The sequence below is a fragment of the Mustela putorius genome, unplaced genomic scaffold, assembly GCF_011764305.1.
Source record: "Mustela putorius furo isolate JIRA1106 unplaced genomic scaffold, ASM1176430v1.1 tig00000382_pilon_pilon_pilon, whole genome shotgun sequence".
NCBI lineage: Eukaryota > Metazoa > Chordata > Mammalia > Carnivora > Mustelidae > Mustela > Mustela putorius.
This window is the reverse complement of record NW_025421367.1, coordinates 3,920,913-3,941,062: the sequence shown is the minus strand read 5'-3', so window position 1 is coordinate 3,941,062 and position 20,150 is coordinate 3,920,913. Positions and strand designations below refer to the sequence as shown.

At 39.0% G+C, this 20,150-nt stretch overlaps 1 protein-coding gene across 2 annotated transcripts; it reads right to left on the bottom strand.

Annotated features, from left to right (window-relative positions):
• Nucleotides 1-380: 380 nt before the first annotated feature.
• Nucleotides 381-19,107, bottom strand: HSD17B13 (hydroxysteroid 17-beta dehydrogenase 13). 2 transcript variants are annotated; one of them, XR_001180064.2, is made up of 8 exons: nt 18,753-19,107; nt 14,954-15,061; nt 13,808-13,939; nt 11,578-11,684; nt 9,769-9,906; nt 9,127-9,232; nt 6,869-6,985; nt 381-1,437 (listed from the first exon to the last, which is right to left on the bottom strand). XR_001180064.2 is itself a non-coding variant. In XM_004756116.3 (7 exons), exons 1-7 carry the CDS (start codon nt 18,960-18,962, stop codon nt 1,347-1,349), a joined length of 903 nt encoding a protein of 300 aa, XP_004756173.1. In that variant the 5' UTR covers nt 18,963-19,101; the 3' UTR covers nt 381-1,346. The 2 variants fall into 2 exon arrangements, 1 of the variants encoding a protein (XP_004756173.1); XM_004756116.3 differs by lacking the exon at nt 9,127-9,232 and having other exon boundaries at nt 18,753-19,101.
• Nucleotides 19,108-20,150: the final 1,043 nt, after the last annotated feature.

Genomic DNA, 20,150 nt, shown 5'->3' with positions numbered 1-20,150 from the left:
AAAGAAGCCAAAGCTGAGAGAACCCCAGGACCCCTTAGTATCTACAGGTTCTAGCTGTCACCTTCCAGATCCTTGCTTTCTGAAGGAGATTCATTGAGACTGAGAGATTAAAAATCAAATCTCTATTTAATAACCACAGAGGTTATTATTTATTTATTTATTTTTAAAAAGATTTAACTTATTTATTTGAGAGAGAGAGAATGAGAGCATGAGAGGAGAGAGGTCAGTGGGAGAAGGAGACTCCCTGGTGAGCAGGGAGCCCGATGTGGGACTCGATCCCGCACTCCAGGATCATGACCTAAGCCAAAGGCAGTTGCTTAGCCAGCTGAGCCACCCAGGCACCCAAGAGGTTATTTTTTAAAAGCACAACATACTTGTCATTTGTTTTTAAGAAATTTTTATTAATGATTGGTTTTTAATCTATCATTTTTAATAAAAACAGGCAGATAGTTGATGTAAAAGCAGTCCATGATATATGAGAAAAACCCTGAGATAAGATTACTCTTGATGTAGTGGGAATCAGATTTTTTTTCTATTTAAAAAAGAGACCACTCTTTCATCTCTTAGATCCACTGTCTAGTATTAGGTAGTCAGCCTAACTCCTTTTTGTTAGTTTTTATTTTTGAAGCTCAAAACTATCTAAACATCTCTGGTACCAATGATCCTGGAGTTAAAATTTCAGATATCCTGAGATTCAAGAGAGGGTCACCTTTTGTATGGCACAGTATTTTAAGAGGTTATGAAAAGGGCAGAAAGTACAGAGTGTCTACTCCTGGTGGACATAAGAAATATACAAGGGACAGAATCAAGCAAGAAACTACAGAATACTGTTGTACTGTTTGGGGCTGATGCAGTGGGAGAAGCTAGAGAAAGCTTCCAAATGTTGAATTTCATAGATCTAACCTCTTTGTCCTTTGGAGGAGTACCAGCTTCTTAAACTTCATCTCTAACTGCCAGCTCACAGGGTGTACGTGTTGACAAGGTCTTAGGCCTTTCCTGTGTAAATTAAGTTCGCTTTGTATTTACTCTCAGGGAGGTAGCCTTGTTCCCCTCCAAGCAGAAAGAAAAGCAATAAAATATCTTAAGAAGAGTGGCTTTTTGAGTATGTGTATGTAAGCACAGAAGTTTTTAAGAGGCATGGGATGAAAAATGGATTTGTTAGAGCTACATTAATCTTCTTGAGAAAGACAGGTAATTAGTCTCGTTCATTTGAGCGCTGCTAATGTCAAACCAATGTTTTTAATATTAACAGAATTGAAAAATGTGAAATTAAGCTTTGATGCATTGATTCTAAACTTAGATTTACATTGTTAAGGTGCATACATCTCTGGCTGGAGCTCAATTATTTATTTCATTTTGGTTTTGTGGCCAATCACTGCTTCAAATTGAATGTTCTGTAAATGATTTATAGCCGCCAAGGCTCGTTCAGGAAGAAATCTGTATAAAAAAAAAAGATGAAAAATTCTCAATTAAAAAATTTTTGACACAAGAGTTCTTTTTTGTTGTCCGTTAAAATTTATGGAGAATTATCTGGTTTGCATTTAGTCTTCCTGTGTTCCTCCTTTTCCCCTTCACACCTACCCCTCTCTCTTTCGTGTGTGCGTGTGTCTTTTAATACTCGGAGTTCAAATACTGTGGACATATAAAGAAAGCACTGACATATACTACTCTTAAGACCTTCTCATATTAATGAAATACTAAAGGAGATTTTATATGATAAAGATGTGAAACTGAAGGGCTGGACTTATTGCTGAAACTGTCAATGAATCCTGATAGGAAGCATTCACAGAAGGACTGCCGAACCTACATCCCTTCTCTTCTCCTTAAATATTTACTATCTGTTACGCACCTTATAAGAAGCTAGACCAAGGTACTCAGCTATGGCCTGAGCAGCTTATTGCTGAGCTAAGAGGCTAAGAGGAGGCAATGAATGAGAAATACCAGCCTTCTCTAATTAAGGGCTATAGCTGTGAGGAGAATTCATGTGGGTTAGAATAGCGAAGGAAAACTTCAAAAGTGTTCAAGGATGAGTAAAGATTTGAGTAGACAGATGAAAGGAAGAGCGTATGTGTGAATTTAAGAAGGAAGGTGTAACACATTCTGCAAAGAAAGTCATATAGAAAATCATTTTGGTGTTGACTAATGCAAGATTTACATCCTTGCCTGGGGTTGGATGGATAGAATAAGCAAAGGGGCAGGGAAGTTCTGGCTGGGAGAAAGACAAGTATAACTATTTAATTATTCTCACAAAGAAACCTCCATGCTAGTAACTGCATCTGCTCACAACATCGTCTATCTCTGTAAAAGGAATATGTGAAGAAGGTAAACGGTAAGTCCCTGTTGCTGCGTAACCATCATGACAATTCCACAATAATATCAAAGATTTTGAGACTCTTGTTTCTTGTACAAGGATACCTATTCTCCAAACCTGACAGGATGACTATGCTTAGTATCTTGTTCATAAGAAAATATGCTATGATTTTGATTTCTTTCAACATTAACATGACCCGTTTTGAGCCCCAAGAGAGGAGGAATCCCATGAAACTCCTTTCTTACATTTGCTTAGCAACAAGACCTTTAGTCAACCCTTGAGATGATGTTACCATGAGGCTGAGGTTATGCTAACTTAAGTTAGTCTATTTAAGCTAAAATGGAAGATTGAAATTGATGTAGCAATGAAGTTTGTCCCTGTTCTTGGATTGTTCCATTCCAAGGTAGCACTGTTTATGTGGATTGCTTTCAAAATGACCCAAGGCCTCGTGAAGTTAGCATTGTTATCTTCTCATTGATACAATTTTAGTCAATCATAAACTGTCCTTCAAAAGAAAGCTGAGATTATCTCCTCTGGGTAAATATTCCTATCTCTTCTTAGCATATTTTAAAGATTTTCTTTAATTTTTAAGTGATCTCTCCACCCACTGTTGGGTTTGAACTCACAATCTCAAGATCAAGAGCTGCATGCTCTACAGACTGAGCCATCCAGATGCCCTTTTTCCTAGAATGTTATGCAAGTTCTGCTTCCTAAGCCTTTAATATCTGACTTCTGCATTGTTGTTGTAGTTGTTGTTTTTAATGGCAGGGGCTTCACTTGTCTTCTGGGATTATTAGGGTATGCTTAGAAAGGAGGTATTAACACCATCTACGTTTTCTATATGGAAAACCTGAGGCCACAGAAGTTAAATAACTCATCCATGGTCAAAACACTCTAAGTGGTAAAGCGGTTTTTAATCTTAGGTGGAGCCTTCATTCTTAATCACTTTATCATATTGTATTCCTTTAAAAACAATCTTTGCTTTAGTTAGAGCAACCTCCAACAGAGATGATACTGAAATCATAGAGGTGACAGATAATGTCATTTAAGTACTGGAAAACAAAAAACTACCAACCTAGAATTCTATACTCAGTAAACATATCTTTCAAAGCTTAGGACAAAATAAAGAATTTGTTAAACATCCACAAAGCAAAAGAATTCACAACCAGCAGAACTTCTCTGAGAAAGTATTAAAGGATACTCTTCAGGCAGAGGGAAAATGAAACCCAGTAGAAGTCTGGATCTACACAAATGAATGAAGAGCACCAGAAATGTTAACCACATGGATAACATTTAAGATTTTACCTGGTTATTTAAATCTCTTTAAAAAGATATTGACTGTTTAAACAAACAAAAACTACATAATGTATGTCTTTTAACATATGTAGAATTAAAATGTATGATAATCATAGCATAAGTCAGAGGGGAAAGATAGAAGTATGCCATTGTAAGGTTCTTAGACTATACAGAAAGTGGTATAGTATCATTTGAAGATTGACTGTGATAAGTTAAAGACACATACTATGGATTCTAAAGCAATAACTAAAGTAACAAAACAAAGAATTATAGTTAGTAAGCCAAAAGATGAAATAAAATGGAAACATGAAAATATTCAACTAAACCAAAAGGAGGCAGAAAAAGAGAAAAAGGAACCAAGAATAAATGGGATAAATAGAAAACAAATAGCAAGCTTTATATCTAGATTTAAATCTAACTAAGTCAATATTCATATTAAATGTAAAGAGTCTAAATACCCCCAATTAAAAGGCATAGATTGCCAAATTGGATTAAAAAAAAAACTATATACTGCCTACAAAAACACATTTCAAATATAAGGAGATAAATAGGTTAAGAGTAAAAGAAAAGAACAAGATATACTAAGAACATTAATCTAAAGAAGCTGAAGTAGGGGCCCCTGGGTGGCTCAGTGGGTTAAAGCCTCTGCCTTTGGCTCAGGTCATAATCTCAGAGTCCTGGGATCGAGCTCCACATCAAGCTCTCTGCTCAGCAGGGAGCCTGCTTCCTCCTCTCTCTCTGCCTGCCTCTCTGCCTACCTGTGATCTCTGTCAATTAAATAAATAAAATCTTAAAAAAAAAAAAGAAGCTGAAGTGGCTGTATTAATATCAGTAGATTTCACAACAAAGTATATTTCCAGGGATAAATAAGGTTATTTCCAACATGAGTAGCTCATTCATCCAGAGGACATAATAATCCTAATTGCTATACACATAATAACAGAACTTCAAAACACAGGAGGCAAAAATGAAAAGCAAAGAAAATAGACAAATTCATAATTATAGTTAAATATTGAAGTTCCTTTCAATAATTAATAAAATAGTCAGAAAATAACACTATCAATTTGATCTAAGCTGACATTTATAGAACACTCAACAATAAGGAATACTCTATTCATTCTTTTTGGGTACACATGGAACACTTACCAATATAAACCATTTTCCAAACTTAACCTTGTCTCAATAAATTTAAAATATATCACTAAAAAGTAATTAAATTAGAAACCAGGAAAATTTCCAAAAGGTAGAAACTAAAAATTGCATTTCTAAGCAACCCATGATACAAAAGGGAAATCAGAAAGTATTCTGAACAGACTATAAATGAAAACATAATATGTTAGAAATTGAGAGACAGAATTGAAAATAGTACACAGGGGAACTTTATAGCATTAAGTGCCTATACTAGAAAAAAAATAGATGAACTCAGTTTCCATGCTAACTAGAAAAAGAAGGGAAAATTAAATGGAAAATGTCATCATAAAAAGAAATAATAAAAATCAGAAGTTAGTGAAATAGAACATACAAAAAATTTAAAAAAATACATAAAAAAATTGGAGCACCTTGGTGGCTCAGTGGGTTAAGCCTCTGCCTTCAGCTCATATTATGATCGCAGGGTCCTGGGATTAAGCCCCACGTTGGGCTCTCTGCTCAGTAGGGAGCTTGCTTCCCTCTCTCTCTCTTTGCCTGCCTCTCTGCCTACTTGTGATCTGTCAAATAAATAAAACCTTTAAAAAAATAAACCAAATGCTAGTTCTTTGGAAAAAAATCAATAAATTGATAAACCACTAGATAGACTGAAGAGAATAAAAAATAAAAAAATACAACAAATTACCAATATCAGGAATGAGATGTTCTAAATATATTAAAAATAAAATAAGGGAAGATTATGAATAAATTTATTCCAATAAATTTGACAACTTAGATGAAATGGACAAGTTCCCTGAAGGACACACATTACCAAGAACAAATAAGTACCCTGAATAGCCTTATAGGTTTTAAAGAAATTGGGTTGTAGTTAAAACTTTTCTACAAAGAAAATAGGCCCAGGTGGCTTCACTAGTGAATTCTACCAAAGTTTAAAGAAAAAATAATGCCAATCCCACAGAAGCTCTTTTGGAAAAGGGAAGAGGAGGGTATACTTTCTAACTCATTCTATGAGGTCAATATTATACTGATACAAAATCAGACAAATACATTACAATGGAGGGGTAATTTATTCTTTAAATTTAATCAGCAAAATGTACCATATCAACAAAGGGAAATGAAACTGAAAGAAAATATGATCTTAATACAGTTAGTAAAAGCATTTGATAAAAACTCTCATCAAAATAGTAATAGAATAGAAGGGAACTTCCTAAACATGATAAAAAGCATCTATGAAAAAACATCTACAGCTAATGTTATACTTAATTGTGAAATACTTAATACTCTTCTCTTAAGCTTGAGAGGAATACTTGGATGTATGCTTTCACCAATTCTATCTGAAATTGCATGTAAAGTTCTAGCCAGTGCAATAAGAAACAAAAATCCATACGAATTAGAAAAGAAGAAGTAAAAGTGCCTTTATTTGCAGACAATATGATCATCTGAAATAATCTGTAAAAAAAAAATCTGTTAAAATCTACAAAAACTACTAGAAATGAATTTTGCAAGGGTGCTAAATACAAGATCAAAATGCAAAAATCAAACACATATTAGTAACAAACAATGGGAAATAAGAAATTTTTTTAATGCCATTTGCAATAGCATCAAAAATATTAAAATTTTGGGATGCATCTGATAAAAGGTGTATAAGATCATATGCTGAAAATGATAAAATGATGCGTAGAGATATTAAAGAAGGTAAGAGAAAAAATAGGAAAGATATTTTATGTTCTTTGTTTTCTTGGATTGGAAGACTCACTATTGTTAATGTCAATTCTTCCCTGGTTGATCAATAGATTCAATGCAACTTCCATCAAAACTCCAGTAGGCTTTTAAACAGACCCTTTATTTTCAGCTATATTGCATTTTCTTTAAATGTTTTTCCTTCAGTTGGAATGGTCTCTAGCAAAGATTAAAGTGAGATGGTAGATGCGGTAGAGAAAATGAATCATTCTTTTTTGGGGGGACTGAATAAGGCAGTAACAGAGAAAACTTAACTGTTTTCCCTAGGCCTGGGGGGGGGGTTTCCACAGCAACTTTCACAGCTGAAATACTCTTCATCATAACGACAGCTCCATTGGTGTTTTTAGCATTTTAGATGTTTTGTACTGTACTTACTTTTCTAGTATTATATAGATATTGAAATATGATGGAACAAAAATCATCTTCTTATTGGTAAGTATTCCGTCTATCAAGCTTCTTGCAACTGTATCTGTCTCCAAGAGAGGCCACAGCCTGTGATAAGAAGAAAAAAGGTTGGTTATTTTTGTTGTTGTTGCTTTAATTATCAAAGGCAGGAAATTTAACTTATCATGATACCAAATTAGGATTTAAAAGGTTCTAGGATTCACTGAAGAAATGCCACCTGCTCCCACCTGCCCAACACATGACATGGGGACGTTTTGTTATCACAATCTTAAACTTTCCCATCCACTGGGCATGTTTAATGGCTCACTCCCTCAAAATATCAAAAGGGTGGAGGGGCGCCGGGTGGCTCAGTTAGTTAAGCCTCCAACTCTCGGTTTCTGCTCAGGTCATGATCTCATGGTCCTGAGATGGAGCCTCGTAATGGGCTCTACTCTCAGCAGGGAGTCTGCTGGAGGGTTTTCTCTCTCCTTCTCCCTCTGCCCCTTCTGTTCATGCTCTCTAATAAATAAATAGATCTTTAAAAAATTTATCAAGTGGTGAAGAGGAATTAGATGATAGAGGTGAAGACGTTCCAGGCAAGGAAGAGTAGTGGGTAGGATTATTTTGGGGACAGAAAGGAAATATCTGACATCTTTCTTCAGGGCTTCCGGGATACAAGGCTATTGCTAAGCATAATTTGTTTCTACTGGAGTTATCCCATAAAGCTGGATTATTGTTGTTGTTTTGAGATTTTATTTATTTGTGTGAGAGAGAGCGAGCGTGAACATGTACAAGCAGCAAGGCTGGAAGGCAGAGGGAGAAGCAGGCTCTCTCCTGATCAGAGAGCTCAATGTGGGACTCGAACCCAGGACCCTGGGATCATGACCTGAGCCTAAGGTTGCCGCTCCACTGACTGAGCCACCCAGGCAAAACTGGATTATTTTGAAGGCATCTAATTCTTGCGGTCCACCTCTGAACTTCCTATGTTACAATTTAATGAGAGTTCAAGATGCGCACAGGGAGTATACTGCATTCTGGAGGCGTGACCTTGTACATACTGAAGACTGTGTACGTGAGTTCCCGAGAAGCATTTATAACCACAGGCTCAGAGTGGAAGACCCACTAGTGCAAGATGATGACAAGAAATTAAAACATAAATGGAATGAAAGTGTTACATCAAAACTAAGAAGTCTGGGCACAGGCTGAATGGAAAAAGGTAGAAGAGCTAAGTTGTAACTTCTTTTCCTGACATGTTCTGTGATTTACTCCAGATTATTATGGGATGGAGGTTTCCGTGGCATGGAGTAGCAAGTCAGCACAGAGTAATATAAATCAATACCTTTCTAAATTATTGGGTTCTGCCTCTTCCCTCCTTGAGTTTTCCTACCTGGTTTCTCTTACCCAGTGTCTGAGCCAAGCCTGATATTAGTATATAAATATTTTAGCCTTTGCCAAGGGGACTCGGAATCCAGCTTTCTGCGTCAATCTTCAGCATTGCCTATCAGCCCATAAGGGTCACTCTCAAGCCTCCACACTCTCTGGGGTCGCATTAGCCTTACTCTTTTCATCTACCCTGTCTTCCCCACCAGTGGACCTGGTACTCTTGGCACACTAGTCCTGAATGCTTACCAAGAAGGTTTTATTTGGCCCAATTTTCTGTTTAAGCAAACAGAGTCCAGAGTCCCAGTCATACCACCGTATTTAGTTAAATACTGTGTACTTGATAAGTGCCTGTGGTCTAGCACTATTAAGAACTGCCCTGCCTGCAGGGGGCCACTGTTCCAGGGGCCACACAGCTAATCCGGAGCTTTAAGTCAGTAGCTTCAAAGGAGGCTAAGTTTTAAGGAGAATTTGTTAGCTCTTGTGAAGGAATCTTGAGGACTAGTTCCCCTTTAGTACCAAATTGGCTTCAGATGAGCAAGCTTAGTGTCTTTTGTTAACCTGCAGCAGAATATATACCAGAATCGAGGCAAATCTGTGAGAGTATCTGAATGTTAGGGACTATCCCCTTACCTTTCTGCCTCCCCCCCCTTTCAGGACCATTTTCTCCTCTCTTATGGTTTCAAATGCTCCCGTACCAGAGATAAAGTTCTCATAGAAATTCATCTTGATAAAAGGGTTAGGGGCTCAATTTATTGCTGCTCCTAGGAGCATTTGCGTTTTAATGGAGGACAAGGAGGTAATGGTGATCAAATGCTGTGGTTATTATTTAATACATCAGTGGTCTCCAAACCGGTCTCCAGACTTACCTGGTAGGTATAGGTATGCTTGTAAAGCAAAGCAAAGCAAAACGTCTCATTCTTGGAGCTCATCTCAGTCAGAATCTCTAAGGAAGACCCACAGAACATTTTTTTCCTATGGAAACCCAGGTGAGGATTCTTAGGATCAGAGCAGTTTGAAAAATGTTGGAGTACTTCATGCTAGCACCGTGGAAGATGGAAAGGGGGTGTATACTTGTACCTTTCCATAGTCTGAGGAGGACAAACCATGAATGGGCAAGGGGGATGTTACACAATATCCATTTTAGGGGTGGGGCTTCTAGGAGAGGACACTCTTGACATCCCTGAGCACACCTCTCCAGCCTGTCCCACCCCCCTCTCATTCCCTCTCGGCACCTGAGTGTGTTGAACCTTTCACCTGGACTCAAATAAATACCCCATTGCCTAACTCGTTGGCAGCCGGTCACTCCTGCTAGTCTTCATTGCATTTCCCCCCTTTATTCATCTAATTTCAAACTGAAAACTTAAAGGCAGTACAATATTAAGAAGAAACATTTTTCCTTTTTCATTTTTTCCATATTTTCCTCAGTTGATCCACCTAAAGATTTCTTGTATAGATTTCCTATCAATTTCTCATGCCATATTCTCATCCTAACTTGACTTAGACCTCACCTTGTGCTTGGGTTTTTGGTGAACCCAGTATTCACAAAAACTGGGCAGAGACATGAGGTTTTGATTCCAGTTTTCCCCAAGGTTTCAAGTTCTGATGTCAGAGCTCTATGGAAGCCAACGGCAGCAAATTTGCTGGCACTGCAAGAGAATTACCCACCATTATTACTAGCTTTCTGTAAGAAGGCAACGCTGATTTGGTTTGAGAACAGGTAGAAGCCAACATCCTAAATCTCCCACTTGGTCATCAGTTTTCATCTACGTTTTCTTAACATGATTTTACAGAATTCTGAGTGTACCAATTTCTTACTTAGCAACAATAGCAATGGAATGGATTCTAGTAATGTATTAACTGACTTACTGCTCACATTTCTACCCTAGTGTAAGGTTTTCTGGTTAGGCTGTTTTCTGATCAGTTTTAACTGTTGTTTTTATTTCGAAAAGGTATGAAACAGGAAAAACATACTTAGAAAAACTACATAACTAATATTTACACTGCAGCTTCTGTGGGACTCTACACATTTCTCCTTTCTTGCTAAGCGGGTTCCTAGTTTCTCTCTTGACCTTAGAGGCCACTTTGGCTTCTTAATTTCATTGTGAAAATCTGGAGTAAATGAAAAGACCTCAGGTGGCATGGGGGTGCCTGTGTGTGCAGCCTTCAGCATATCACTTTATCTTCTTTGATGTCCTGATTTTTAAACAGAAGTAATAAAATATAGGGCTGACTTGAGGATTAAATTGTTTGGCATATGCCTTATAACTTCATTACCTGTAAGAATCTATATAAATGTTCATTGTATTTTCGAATCAGTTGACAATAAGAACAGTAAAATTAAAGGCCAGCTGCTTTCTTAAGGGAGAAGTGAAAAAGGAAAAGTATTAGGACATTGGGTTTCCACGTTTCTAAACATTAAAACAATAGCAAATGTTTAATCTGTGAAATTCTTATATTTTAAGACAGCAGAGGCAGCTTGAAACAACCCTTATGTGTGTGCAATGACCCCTGACATTAAAATTTAACTATAGTGCTACTTTCAGTGTCAGAAGTAGTTTTGTCCATGACTCAGTTTAACCTTGATCATGATGTCCAGGTACATAATAAATCTATTAATTACCCATACCCTCCCACTGAGACTTACGTGTTGCCTGTTATAAAAAGAACTGGACCAACTGTTAGCAAGTTTTTCGATGAGGTCTACATGAAGCCGAAGTAAGGAAAAGAGATACCATTGAAGGAATTTACAAGAAAAAGAGATTTTTCAAAGAGTATATCCTCGGGGCCCCCCAACCTTTTCTCTTAGGTCTACCAAGGGGTAGACCATGCAATGTACTATCTGCATCTTTTAATCAGCTAGAGGCTCAGTCCCTCTCTCTCTCATACATACACTGTCTTTCGTGGCACAAGCACACTGGAAAATGTTTTGGTCCAGGGCTCACTCTGGTGAGCTGATCTTGGGCCTGCAGGTGATGGCACCCATTTATGTTCATTTGGACTACTGTAGGTTTTACTTCTTAGTCTGTGGGTCCCTGTTTCTTTTATCAACATGAACTCTTTCCAGGATACAACGGAAACATACTAGGCATTACATTTCATTGCTTTACAGAGGAGCTTTCAGAAATCTAAATGATACAACCAGTTTCACTGTTTTAGGAGGAGTCATTTTAAAAGTTTATTCTAGATTACTATGTAAATTCTGTAAATAACCCTGTAACAAGGATTGGAATCTAAGGTCTAATAAACCCTTAAAAGACTATATATATATATATATATATATATATATATATATGTCATTGCTGGAAAATATTACTTACCAATATGGGATAAGATAAGGAATCACTCCGTGGCCACACACTGAAGCCACTGTGACAATGTGGCCATGATTTCTTTTCATCATGGGTGGAAGAAGTGCTTTTGTGATCTTAAAGATCATTGCAGAAAGAAAAAAACAAACAAACATGGCACAGGTATTAGGTTTCTAAATTAGGTAGTTTTCATTTTAAGAAAAAATAACATTTGAGACAACTTTAAAGATGAAGTGAAATACGTGTTGATATTCCATGATCACTTCTATGTAAATGACAGAAATGAAAAAGATTGAAATGTATTTGTTTAAGCTGGCATTGAGGGCTGTGTACTAAATATCACATGCTAAGAACTCATTTTAATATGCCCCCTTCTTCCTTGGGGGGCCTGGGAGGCTCGGTCAGTTAAGTGTCTGACTCCTGATTTTGGCTCAGATCACGATCTCAGGGTCATGAGATGGAGCCCTTGTTGGGTTCTAGGCTCAGTGCAGTGTGCTCGAAATTCTTTTTCTCCCTCTCCCACTGCCTCTCCCTGTGCTTGTGGGCTCCTGTACACTCTCTCTCCCTCTCTCTCTAAATAAATACATTTTAAAAATCTTTTTTGAAAGGTTTTTATTTATTTGAGAGAGGGAGAGAGAGAGAGCGAGACAGAGACAGAGAATGAGTGGGGTGAGAGGCAGAAGGAGAAGCAGGTTCCCTGCTGAGCTGGGAGCCCAGTTGGGGGCTTGGTCTCTGGACCTTGAGATCATGACCTGAGCCACCCAGGTGCCCCAATAAACAAAAATCTTAAAAACAAAATTCCTCTCTTGTCCCTTCAGAAGGAATCAAATATCTCTTTTATGGATAGGTCAACTGAATAATATTAAGGGGAAAATTTAGTGTTTTCAGAACTGAAAATATCCCCTATGGTAATCTGGTATCATGTAAACTTTTTTAATCTTTTCTTTTTTTCTTTTTGGTTTGGAGCTTTATCATTCTAATTAGAAGAATTGAAACCTTGTGTTACTGTATCAAGTTAAGTAGAAAAAGCTGAGTTTTGTCCTATCCACAATCATGGTCTATTATGATTATATTTAGTATCTCCCTGTTTGTGACACTGTGTATTATATGTTGATGTTACAGGAAACAGAAAGCCATTCTTTGTCTCCAAAAAGCTTTTGCTGTTTTGTGAGAAGTATCAGTATTTTACGAAATAAACACGCCCTACGGACCCTATAGCAAATTCTCACAGCCAAAACTGCCAAGCCAAGCCACTCCCAAATTTCTGACCCACAAACTCTGAAACGAAAACAAACATTTATTATTGCTCTAAGCCGTTAAGTTTTGATATAATGTGCTATGCAGCTATAGATAACTAACACATGAGGTCCCTATGTAGTTTGGTGGGCATAATAATCAATCCTCACTAGCATGTGTGGGGGCTGGGCAGATGCAGGGGGGACACATCTCTTCCTTCTCTTACAGAATCCAGATTTGCTCTAGGCTCTAGGCTGAATACTAGACTGAATACTGGGGCACTGATAAATCCATGTAAATGCTTTCTACAAACTCATAGTTCAGTTTCTCTCCACCCCCCCCCAACCCAAGATTTTATTTATTTGACAGACACAGTGAGAGAGGGTACACAAGTAGGGGAAGTGGGAGAGGGCAGATGCAGGCTTCCCGCTGAGTAGGGAGCTCAGAACCCTGGGATCATGACCTGAGCCAAAGGCAGCTGCTTAACGATTGAGCCATCCAGGCGCCCCTTCTGGTCTTCTGATAACCAATTATAAGAGGTCTGTAGAGCCATATATCTAACTTTGTCATGGATCCAGAGTTTGTCTGAGTCCCGTGCAGAAAAGTTCCTAACCCCTATACGCATTCAAGTAGTGATTTACGTTGTCCTTTCAGTTCTAAAATTCCATGGTAGGAGGTCACAAATGAATGTATATCGTATATATTTCCTCTAAAGCGCTGAAAAGATGTACACTGACAACCCTTAGCAAAGCTCCACAAATATATTGAGCACCCGGTTCATCCAGGTCATGTTTTGTGTCAGGTTCTGGTGTATAAGACATACCAACTAGCCTACATTCTGGTGAGTTGTGTTTCTTCAAACTCCATGCCCCTCTGTAAGAGACTCTCCCACTCAAATTAATTTGGTGATTCTTGATTTAAGGCAAATATAAAGGTGTGAACTTAACTACACCTAAAGAGGAGTGTGAGATATCCACACACCAGAAAGTTTTCTTACACTCACCCAAAAATGTCCCAGGATGTTGACCTCAAAAGTTTTGGTGATCTCTTCATCCTTGGTACTAAGAAGGTCAGCTGGATATATTGTCCCCGCGTTATTCACCAGGATGGTCACATCTCCCACTTCTTTCTTTACCTTTGAAATGGAAAAAAACCAAAACACATTCACTGGATGTGTTACAGAAACTCAAAGTTTTGAAAAAAAGAAAAGAAACAAAGTTTCAGGGCTGAAGTCATTCAGGGATTAGATTCTTTATTGCACTCCATCAGGTCTCTCAGAGTTCAGGCAGGACAAAAACTTGAGTCAAAAAGTGGATGTCCGGCGCCTTGGTGGCTCAGTGGGTGAAGCCTCTGCCTTCGGCTCAGGTCATGATCTCAGGGTCCTGCGATCGAGCCCCACATCGGGCTCTCTGCTTAGCAGAGAGCCTGCTTCCCCTGGCAAAGTCCCCACCCCCGCCTGCCTCTCTGCCTACTTGTGATCTCTGTCAAATAAATAAATAAATCTTAAAAAAAAAAAAAAAGTGAATGTCAAGGAAACACTGTCATAAAGCTAGGAGAAACTGTTTTTTCGACATCTAAGTAATCTTGGTCCTACCACCTACTAGCCATGTGACCACGGACAGCCCAACACCTCTGAACCTCAGTTTGCTTATCAGTCAAATGAGGTCAATAGGGTTATTGGGGAGATTAAAGCCTGCAGTCATTTATCAGTGTGCTCAGTTCATTGTATTTGATATCTACTCTTTTAAACATTGTCATATTATTAACATCACATTTTCTATAGAAGGCTAGGTTACCAGCAACATAAATAAAATCCCTCAGAGAAAAAAACTGCAGATAAAAAAAGGAATTAGTGCCAAAGTAATAGGACTAAAACGAAACTAGAAAGTGATCCTTTCTCCTGGGGATAAAACTCTTCTCTGTCACTCCACACCACTGCTCAAACTTCTGAGCACAAAGAAATTGAACCTAATATTTAACAATAGGAATAGCCAGAGTGAGTGGATTCTATGCAAGGAGATAATATATGTCCTTCCTTCTTCACAGCCTCCTCAGTTGTAATTGAATCGGGCCACCAGCAAGAAACTTTACATTTTCCATGTCAATGGATACAAAATCACTTGAAGAAATGTGTCATCTGAAGTCTCACCTGCTTCACAGAGTTATAAATGTCGTCTCGGTTACCGCAGTCCACCACATAGGCATGGGCTGTGGCCCCCAGTTTTCTGCATTCGGCTGCTGTTTCCTCAACACCGTGCTGTAATCGGAAAGGGTAAGCGCAGAAAGATGTAGGTCAGTTAGGGGACAAGAGTGGGAGAGAAAGAACTGGAGAAGAAATGTCTCTAAAGATTAAAATTCATGTCCAAAATGCCTCCTCGTTTGTAAGAAAGTTTCAGGAGAGACACTGCTTGCCTAATGTGCAAAGAGATTTTACCTGGCTTTTCTGCCAGCCAGTGCTCCCATCTGTCACGTGTTTTCACCTTGTTTGGCTTTATTCTCAATAGCCGTTCTTTGTCAAAGTGGGGGGGAAATCCTTCATGTTTTTCTAGCTTTTTATCTTGGGTTAGAGGGTTCTCCAGGAGGCAGTTTTTCTAAAGCAGACTACTCTCACAGCTAGAACACGCTTGAAAGATGTTGCTCTTGGTGGGGTCATCCATGGAGATGTTTGAGGACACGAGAAAAGAAAACTCAGCTTTTCATTTTACAGATATTTATTGAGCACCAACCATATAATAGGTAGGAAAGCAATTCTAAACGATGGTAATTTTAAAGTCTATGCCTCTGCCTGTCACAGTTTTCTCGAGGATTCTAATTGAACCATCTCGGAGGGAAGGAGAAAGAAGGATCCTTATTTGAGGAAGACTTTTATAGGGAGACAAACCACTCTTGAGGATATAATCTGGTGGGCCAGTGTTCTGGAGTGAAAATAGGGGAGGGCCCTGGATAGTCTCCTCAAGTTTGCAAATGTAGTAACTTTGTGGTAACTTTGTAACTATTCTAGGACATGGAGAGGGAGAAACTTATTTTCAGCCTGAATTCAAAGACCTTCTTCCTAAAATAAAATTGTCCTGTTGTTTCTCGACCTGCATTTCTGGAAAATTAGAATTCTTTTCAAGTTTTGACTTCTGTTGATTTTATTAAAATTATAAGGTTTTAAAAATTCCACTTTTTCGGGGGCGCCTGGGTGGCTCAGTGGGTTAAGCCACTGCCTTCAGCTCAGGTCATGATCTCAGAGTCCTGGGATCGAGTCCCGCATCGGGCTCTCTGCTCGGCAGGGAGCCTGCTTTCCTCTCTCTCTCTGCCTGCCTCTCCATCTACTTGTGATTTCTCTCCGTCAAATAAATAAATAAAATCTTAAAAAAAAATTCCACTTTTTCCTCTCACAATTTATAGACTCTTTGTGATTAAGAGGCCAGGACACCTGAAAGCCCTTTTCTCACAACGGGTTGTTAGTTGTGTGGCTATAGCTGGGGCGGGGCGGGGGGGGGGGACACAATCCCTGAATGAATGACAGGTGGGTTCCCATAGCCAGCCCTGTCTCCCTGGGGTCCTTCATGTTCAATACTTCAGGCTACGCCCCAGAGCAGTAGCCTGGAATCCCAAAGAAGAGACCTGAACAGAAATTAGTCATAGTCAATGTCCCCTCATAGTCTTTTGGGAGTTGCAGAGGAGTAAAGGAAGACAGGTGCTCTTTCCCCCATTTCGGCTTCAGTTGGTAGCCTGCTCATTGCCCAGTTACAGGAACCATGCAGTCTCTTGTCTCTAGATTCACGGTCAGTAGAGAGCACTGGTCACCAGAGCTTTCCTCAGAGGCTCTGATTGAAGACTTCAAAATTTGTCAGTCTTACAACCGAGCTATAGAATGACAAAATGTAATGCCTTGTCTTTTCGTAAGCAAAATAGTTGCTTTAGCTTCAACTCCAGCTTGTGTTGTTTACTCCACTTTCCAGAGTTTTCCTAAAGCAACAGTTCAGATTGAGTGAGGGAAACTGCTAAGATGATTCATTAGGTCGGGCCAAAGAAGCCAGCCATAACAAAAAGGGAGTTGGGACCTTCCACAGGTAAAGAAGATCTGAGTTACATTTGTAGCCCTAGAGTGAATCGTTTAATACCTTTAATGTTTAATCATAAAATTCAAGGATTCAAAGAAATCCTGTGAGGTGAGGCAACTCATCCTTCAGGCAGAATCTTAAATAAGTCAATTTTTTTTTTGGTCACTGGAACTTTAAAAATGTAATTAAGTGTGAATTCTCATCCCCAAAACACACATCTGGAAAGATCCAAAGGTTAGATTTTATCAAGTGTTTTTCATGGATTTATACTTAGTTCTCTTTTTTTGATGAGTGCTTGAGAACAGCAGACAAGTTTTCTCAATTTAAATTCTTGTCCTCTTCTAAAGACTGCACTGGAATCTCTTCAAGGACCAAACCGAAGCCAAATCACTTTCATGTACATCAACTCATCTACTAAATGCCTGGTTCTGTTACATAGAAGTGTGTCAACTTTTCCTTGTATAGTATCCTTAGTGTCTGGAAAGAACCAGAGAAGAACTACTTTTCTAAGTTCAAGTGACCTTTCTTTTTAAAGACTTTACTTTTAAGTAATCTCTACCCTCAGTGTGGGGCTTGGACTTAGAACCCCAAGATCAAGAGTCACGTGCTTCATCGACTGAGTTAGCCAGGTGCCCCCAAGTGACATTTCTGAAGGCTTTAAGAAGCAGGGGCCAACTGGACATGATAGCAAAGAACATCAGAGAGTAGTAATACGACGGCAGTTAAGATCTCACTGTGATTTGTGGAAAACCTGATTCTTAAAAAAAACTTTACAGTTTTTTTAATCTTAAAATCCTGCAACATTTTTCTGTGTATATTTTCATGGCCTTACCAGAATTCACAAGTTTAGGGGAAATGATACAAAATTTCAGTTATTTCAGTTTTGAGTAGTTAATATCGTGTTTACAAATAACAGTACAAGAAAAATATGAATGCTCAAGAGAAAGCCCGACTCACTGGTTGTGGATTTTATTTAACACGACTAATGTTTACTATGGCTGAGCATTCACTTGTTTAATCTTCTTGCCCAGGAGTCCACAAACTATTGTGCAAATTGCCAGAGTAAATATTTTAGGATGGTGTGCATGTGAGGGAAGGCACTAAGAGATTCTATCATATGTTCTTCTTTGTTTCTTTATTTGGTTTTTGCCTTCTTTGACATGCCTTTAACAATGTCAAAAAACATTCCTAGGGGCGCCTGGGTGGCTCAGTGGGTTAAAGCCTCTGACTTTGGCTCAGGTCATGATCTCAGGGTCCTGGGATGGAGCCCCACATCGGGCTCTCTGCTCAGCAGGGAGCCTGCTTCCCCCTCTCTCTCTGCCTGCCTCTCTGCCTACTTGTGATCTCTCTCTCTGTGTCAAATAAAATTTTTTAAAAATCTAAAAAAAAAAAAAAAATCTCAAAGAGAAGGAAACGGCCCCTGGGAGGCTCAGTTGGTTAAGCATCTGCCTTCAGCTCAAGTCATGGTCCCAGTGTCTTGGGATTGAGTTCCGCACTGGACTCCTTGCTCAGTGGGGTGCCTGCTTTTCCCTCTCCCAACCCTTTCCCCCTGCTCATGTTTGCTCTCTCTCTCTCTCTCTCTCTCTCAAATAAATAAATAAAATCTTAAAAAAAAAAAAAAAAAGGAATCGGGAAAGCCTGGAAGTAGCCTGGCTCCGAGTCCATGTTATCAACCATGCCAGGTATCATGGCATTAAAAAAAAAAAAAATCACTGCTTAGTTCTCAATTATGTTCCCTTTGTCAAACCATCCCAATACATATGTAGAATATGGCACTGGAGAGTTTATTAAACAATGAAAAAGAAAAATACAAACATAAGCAGTTGCTAAGTTAAATAATTTTTACAACATATGTCTTACTTGTGACTTCAAAAGATGGGCACGTGAGTGCGTTACCTTATTAATATCCCACAGAACCAGTCGGCTCTTCCGTTTTGCAAATTCATAGGCAGTCCGCCTCCCGATTCCATGCCCAGCTCCTGTAATGAGAACGATCTCCCCAGCCACCGATTTTCTCCTTCGGGGAAAGAAAACCTTCACCAGTGCCTCCAAGTAGGAGTAGATAATGGTGAGCAGGAGCAGGAGGAGATCCAGGATAATATTCATGGCGCTGCTCTGTACTCTTCTCCTCTGGCTCTGTCCTCTAACACCAGCAGAGAGCTACCCTCTGCACAGAGCTCCCGGGAAGAGCTGTGCTCCAAGTGTGGATAGGACTGGCAGAAGTAAGCCAGATTTGCTGCAGGCTTTGTCCACGTGTTCTAGTATATTGGAAACACCTGAGTTTGGAAGTGATGCAATTGTTACTGAAAGCTTGGCACAGGGACACAGAATCCTGGAAGAAGTGTTCTTTGGACTGGCTTACAGAGAAGCAGTTGTGTGCTATGTTGCACAGGGAAGTTGCCCCTCTAGAAATAATTCCAGAGAGAGTGCATCAGCTAATGGTGTTTTGCTCATCTCTTGATATCTCTCTGTAAACCAGTGTGTGTGTGTTTAATTGAAGGAAAAGGAGAAAGGAAAGATATTATCTTTAGGAGACTTAAATATGGGCCAACCAACCCTAGTGTGATTCATTTATTCAGGAAAGCTCAGCATCAATATTTCTGTGAACTACTTATTTTACAGGAGGTGCTAATTTCTCTGAAAACCTCTTAAGTTTAGAGGAGATTGGAGGTTCTATAAAGCAATCAGTTCCCTCTGTGATGCTATGGGAATGAGCATTAGCTCCGGAGCCAAGACTGCACTTAAAAGTGGTATAACTTGAGGGAGCCTGGGTGGCTCAGTTGGTTAAGCGACTGCCTTCAGCTCAAGTCATGATCCTGGAGTCCCGGGATCGAGTTCCGCATCAGGCTCCCAGCTCCACGGGGAGTCTGCTTCTCCCTCTGACCTTCTCCTTGCTCATGCTCTCTCTCACTGTCTCTCTCTCTCAAATAAATAAATAAATAAAATATTAAAAAAAAAAAAGTGGTACGACTTGCACTTGGTCTTAGCCAAAAGGCCGAGAAGCAGTAAAAGTGGTATGACTTCCGACACCGCCAGAGTAGAAACAACTCAGGTGTCCATGAACGGATGAATGGATAAACAAAATGTATTAGAAATATACAAGGGCATATTACTCCTTTCTAAAAATGAATGCATTTCTGATACACGCTACAACATTCATGAACCTTCCAAATATGCTAGGTGAAATGAGGGCCACAAAAGGACAAATATTGCATGACCTCACTTAAATGACCTAAATTAGTCAAATACACAGGGACAGAGAGTTTGGAACCTTGGTTATGAGGAAATACCATT

What these genes read in the sequence shown, in the direction of transcription:
- HSD17B13 (XM_004756116.3), bottom strand. Translation starts at nt 18,962, where the DNA reads ATGAATATTATCCTGGATCTCCTCCTGCTCCTGCTCACCATTATCTAC. An exon ending in TTTATAACTCTGTGAAGCAG is followed by an intron (nt 13,940 to 14,953) that starts GTGAGACTTCAG and finishes TCCATTTCAAAG; the next exon opens with GTAAAGAAAGAAGTGGGAGA. An exon ending in CCTTATCTTATCCCATATTG is followed by an intron (nt 9,907 to 11,577) that starts GTAAGTAATATT and finishes ATTCTCTTGCAG; the next exon opens with TGCCAGCAAATTTGCTGCCG.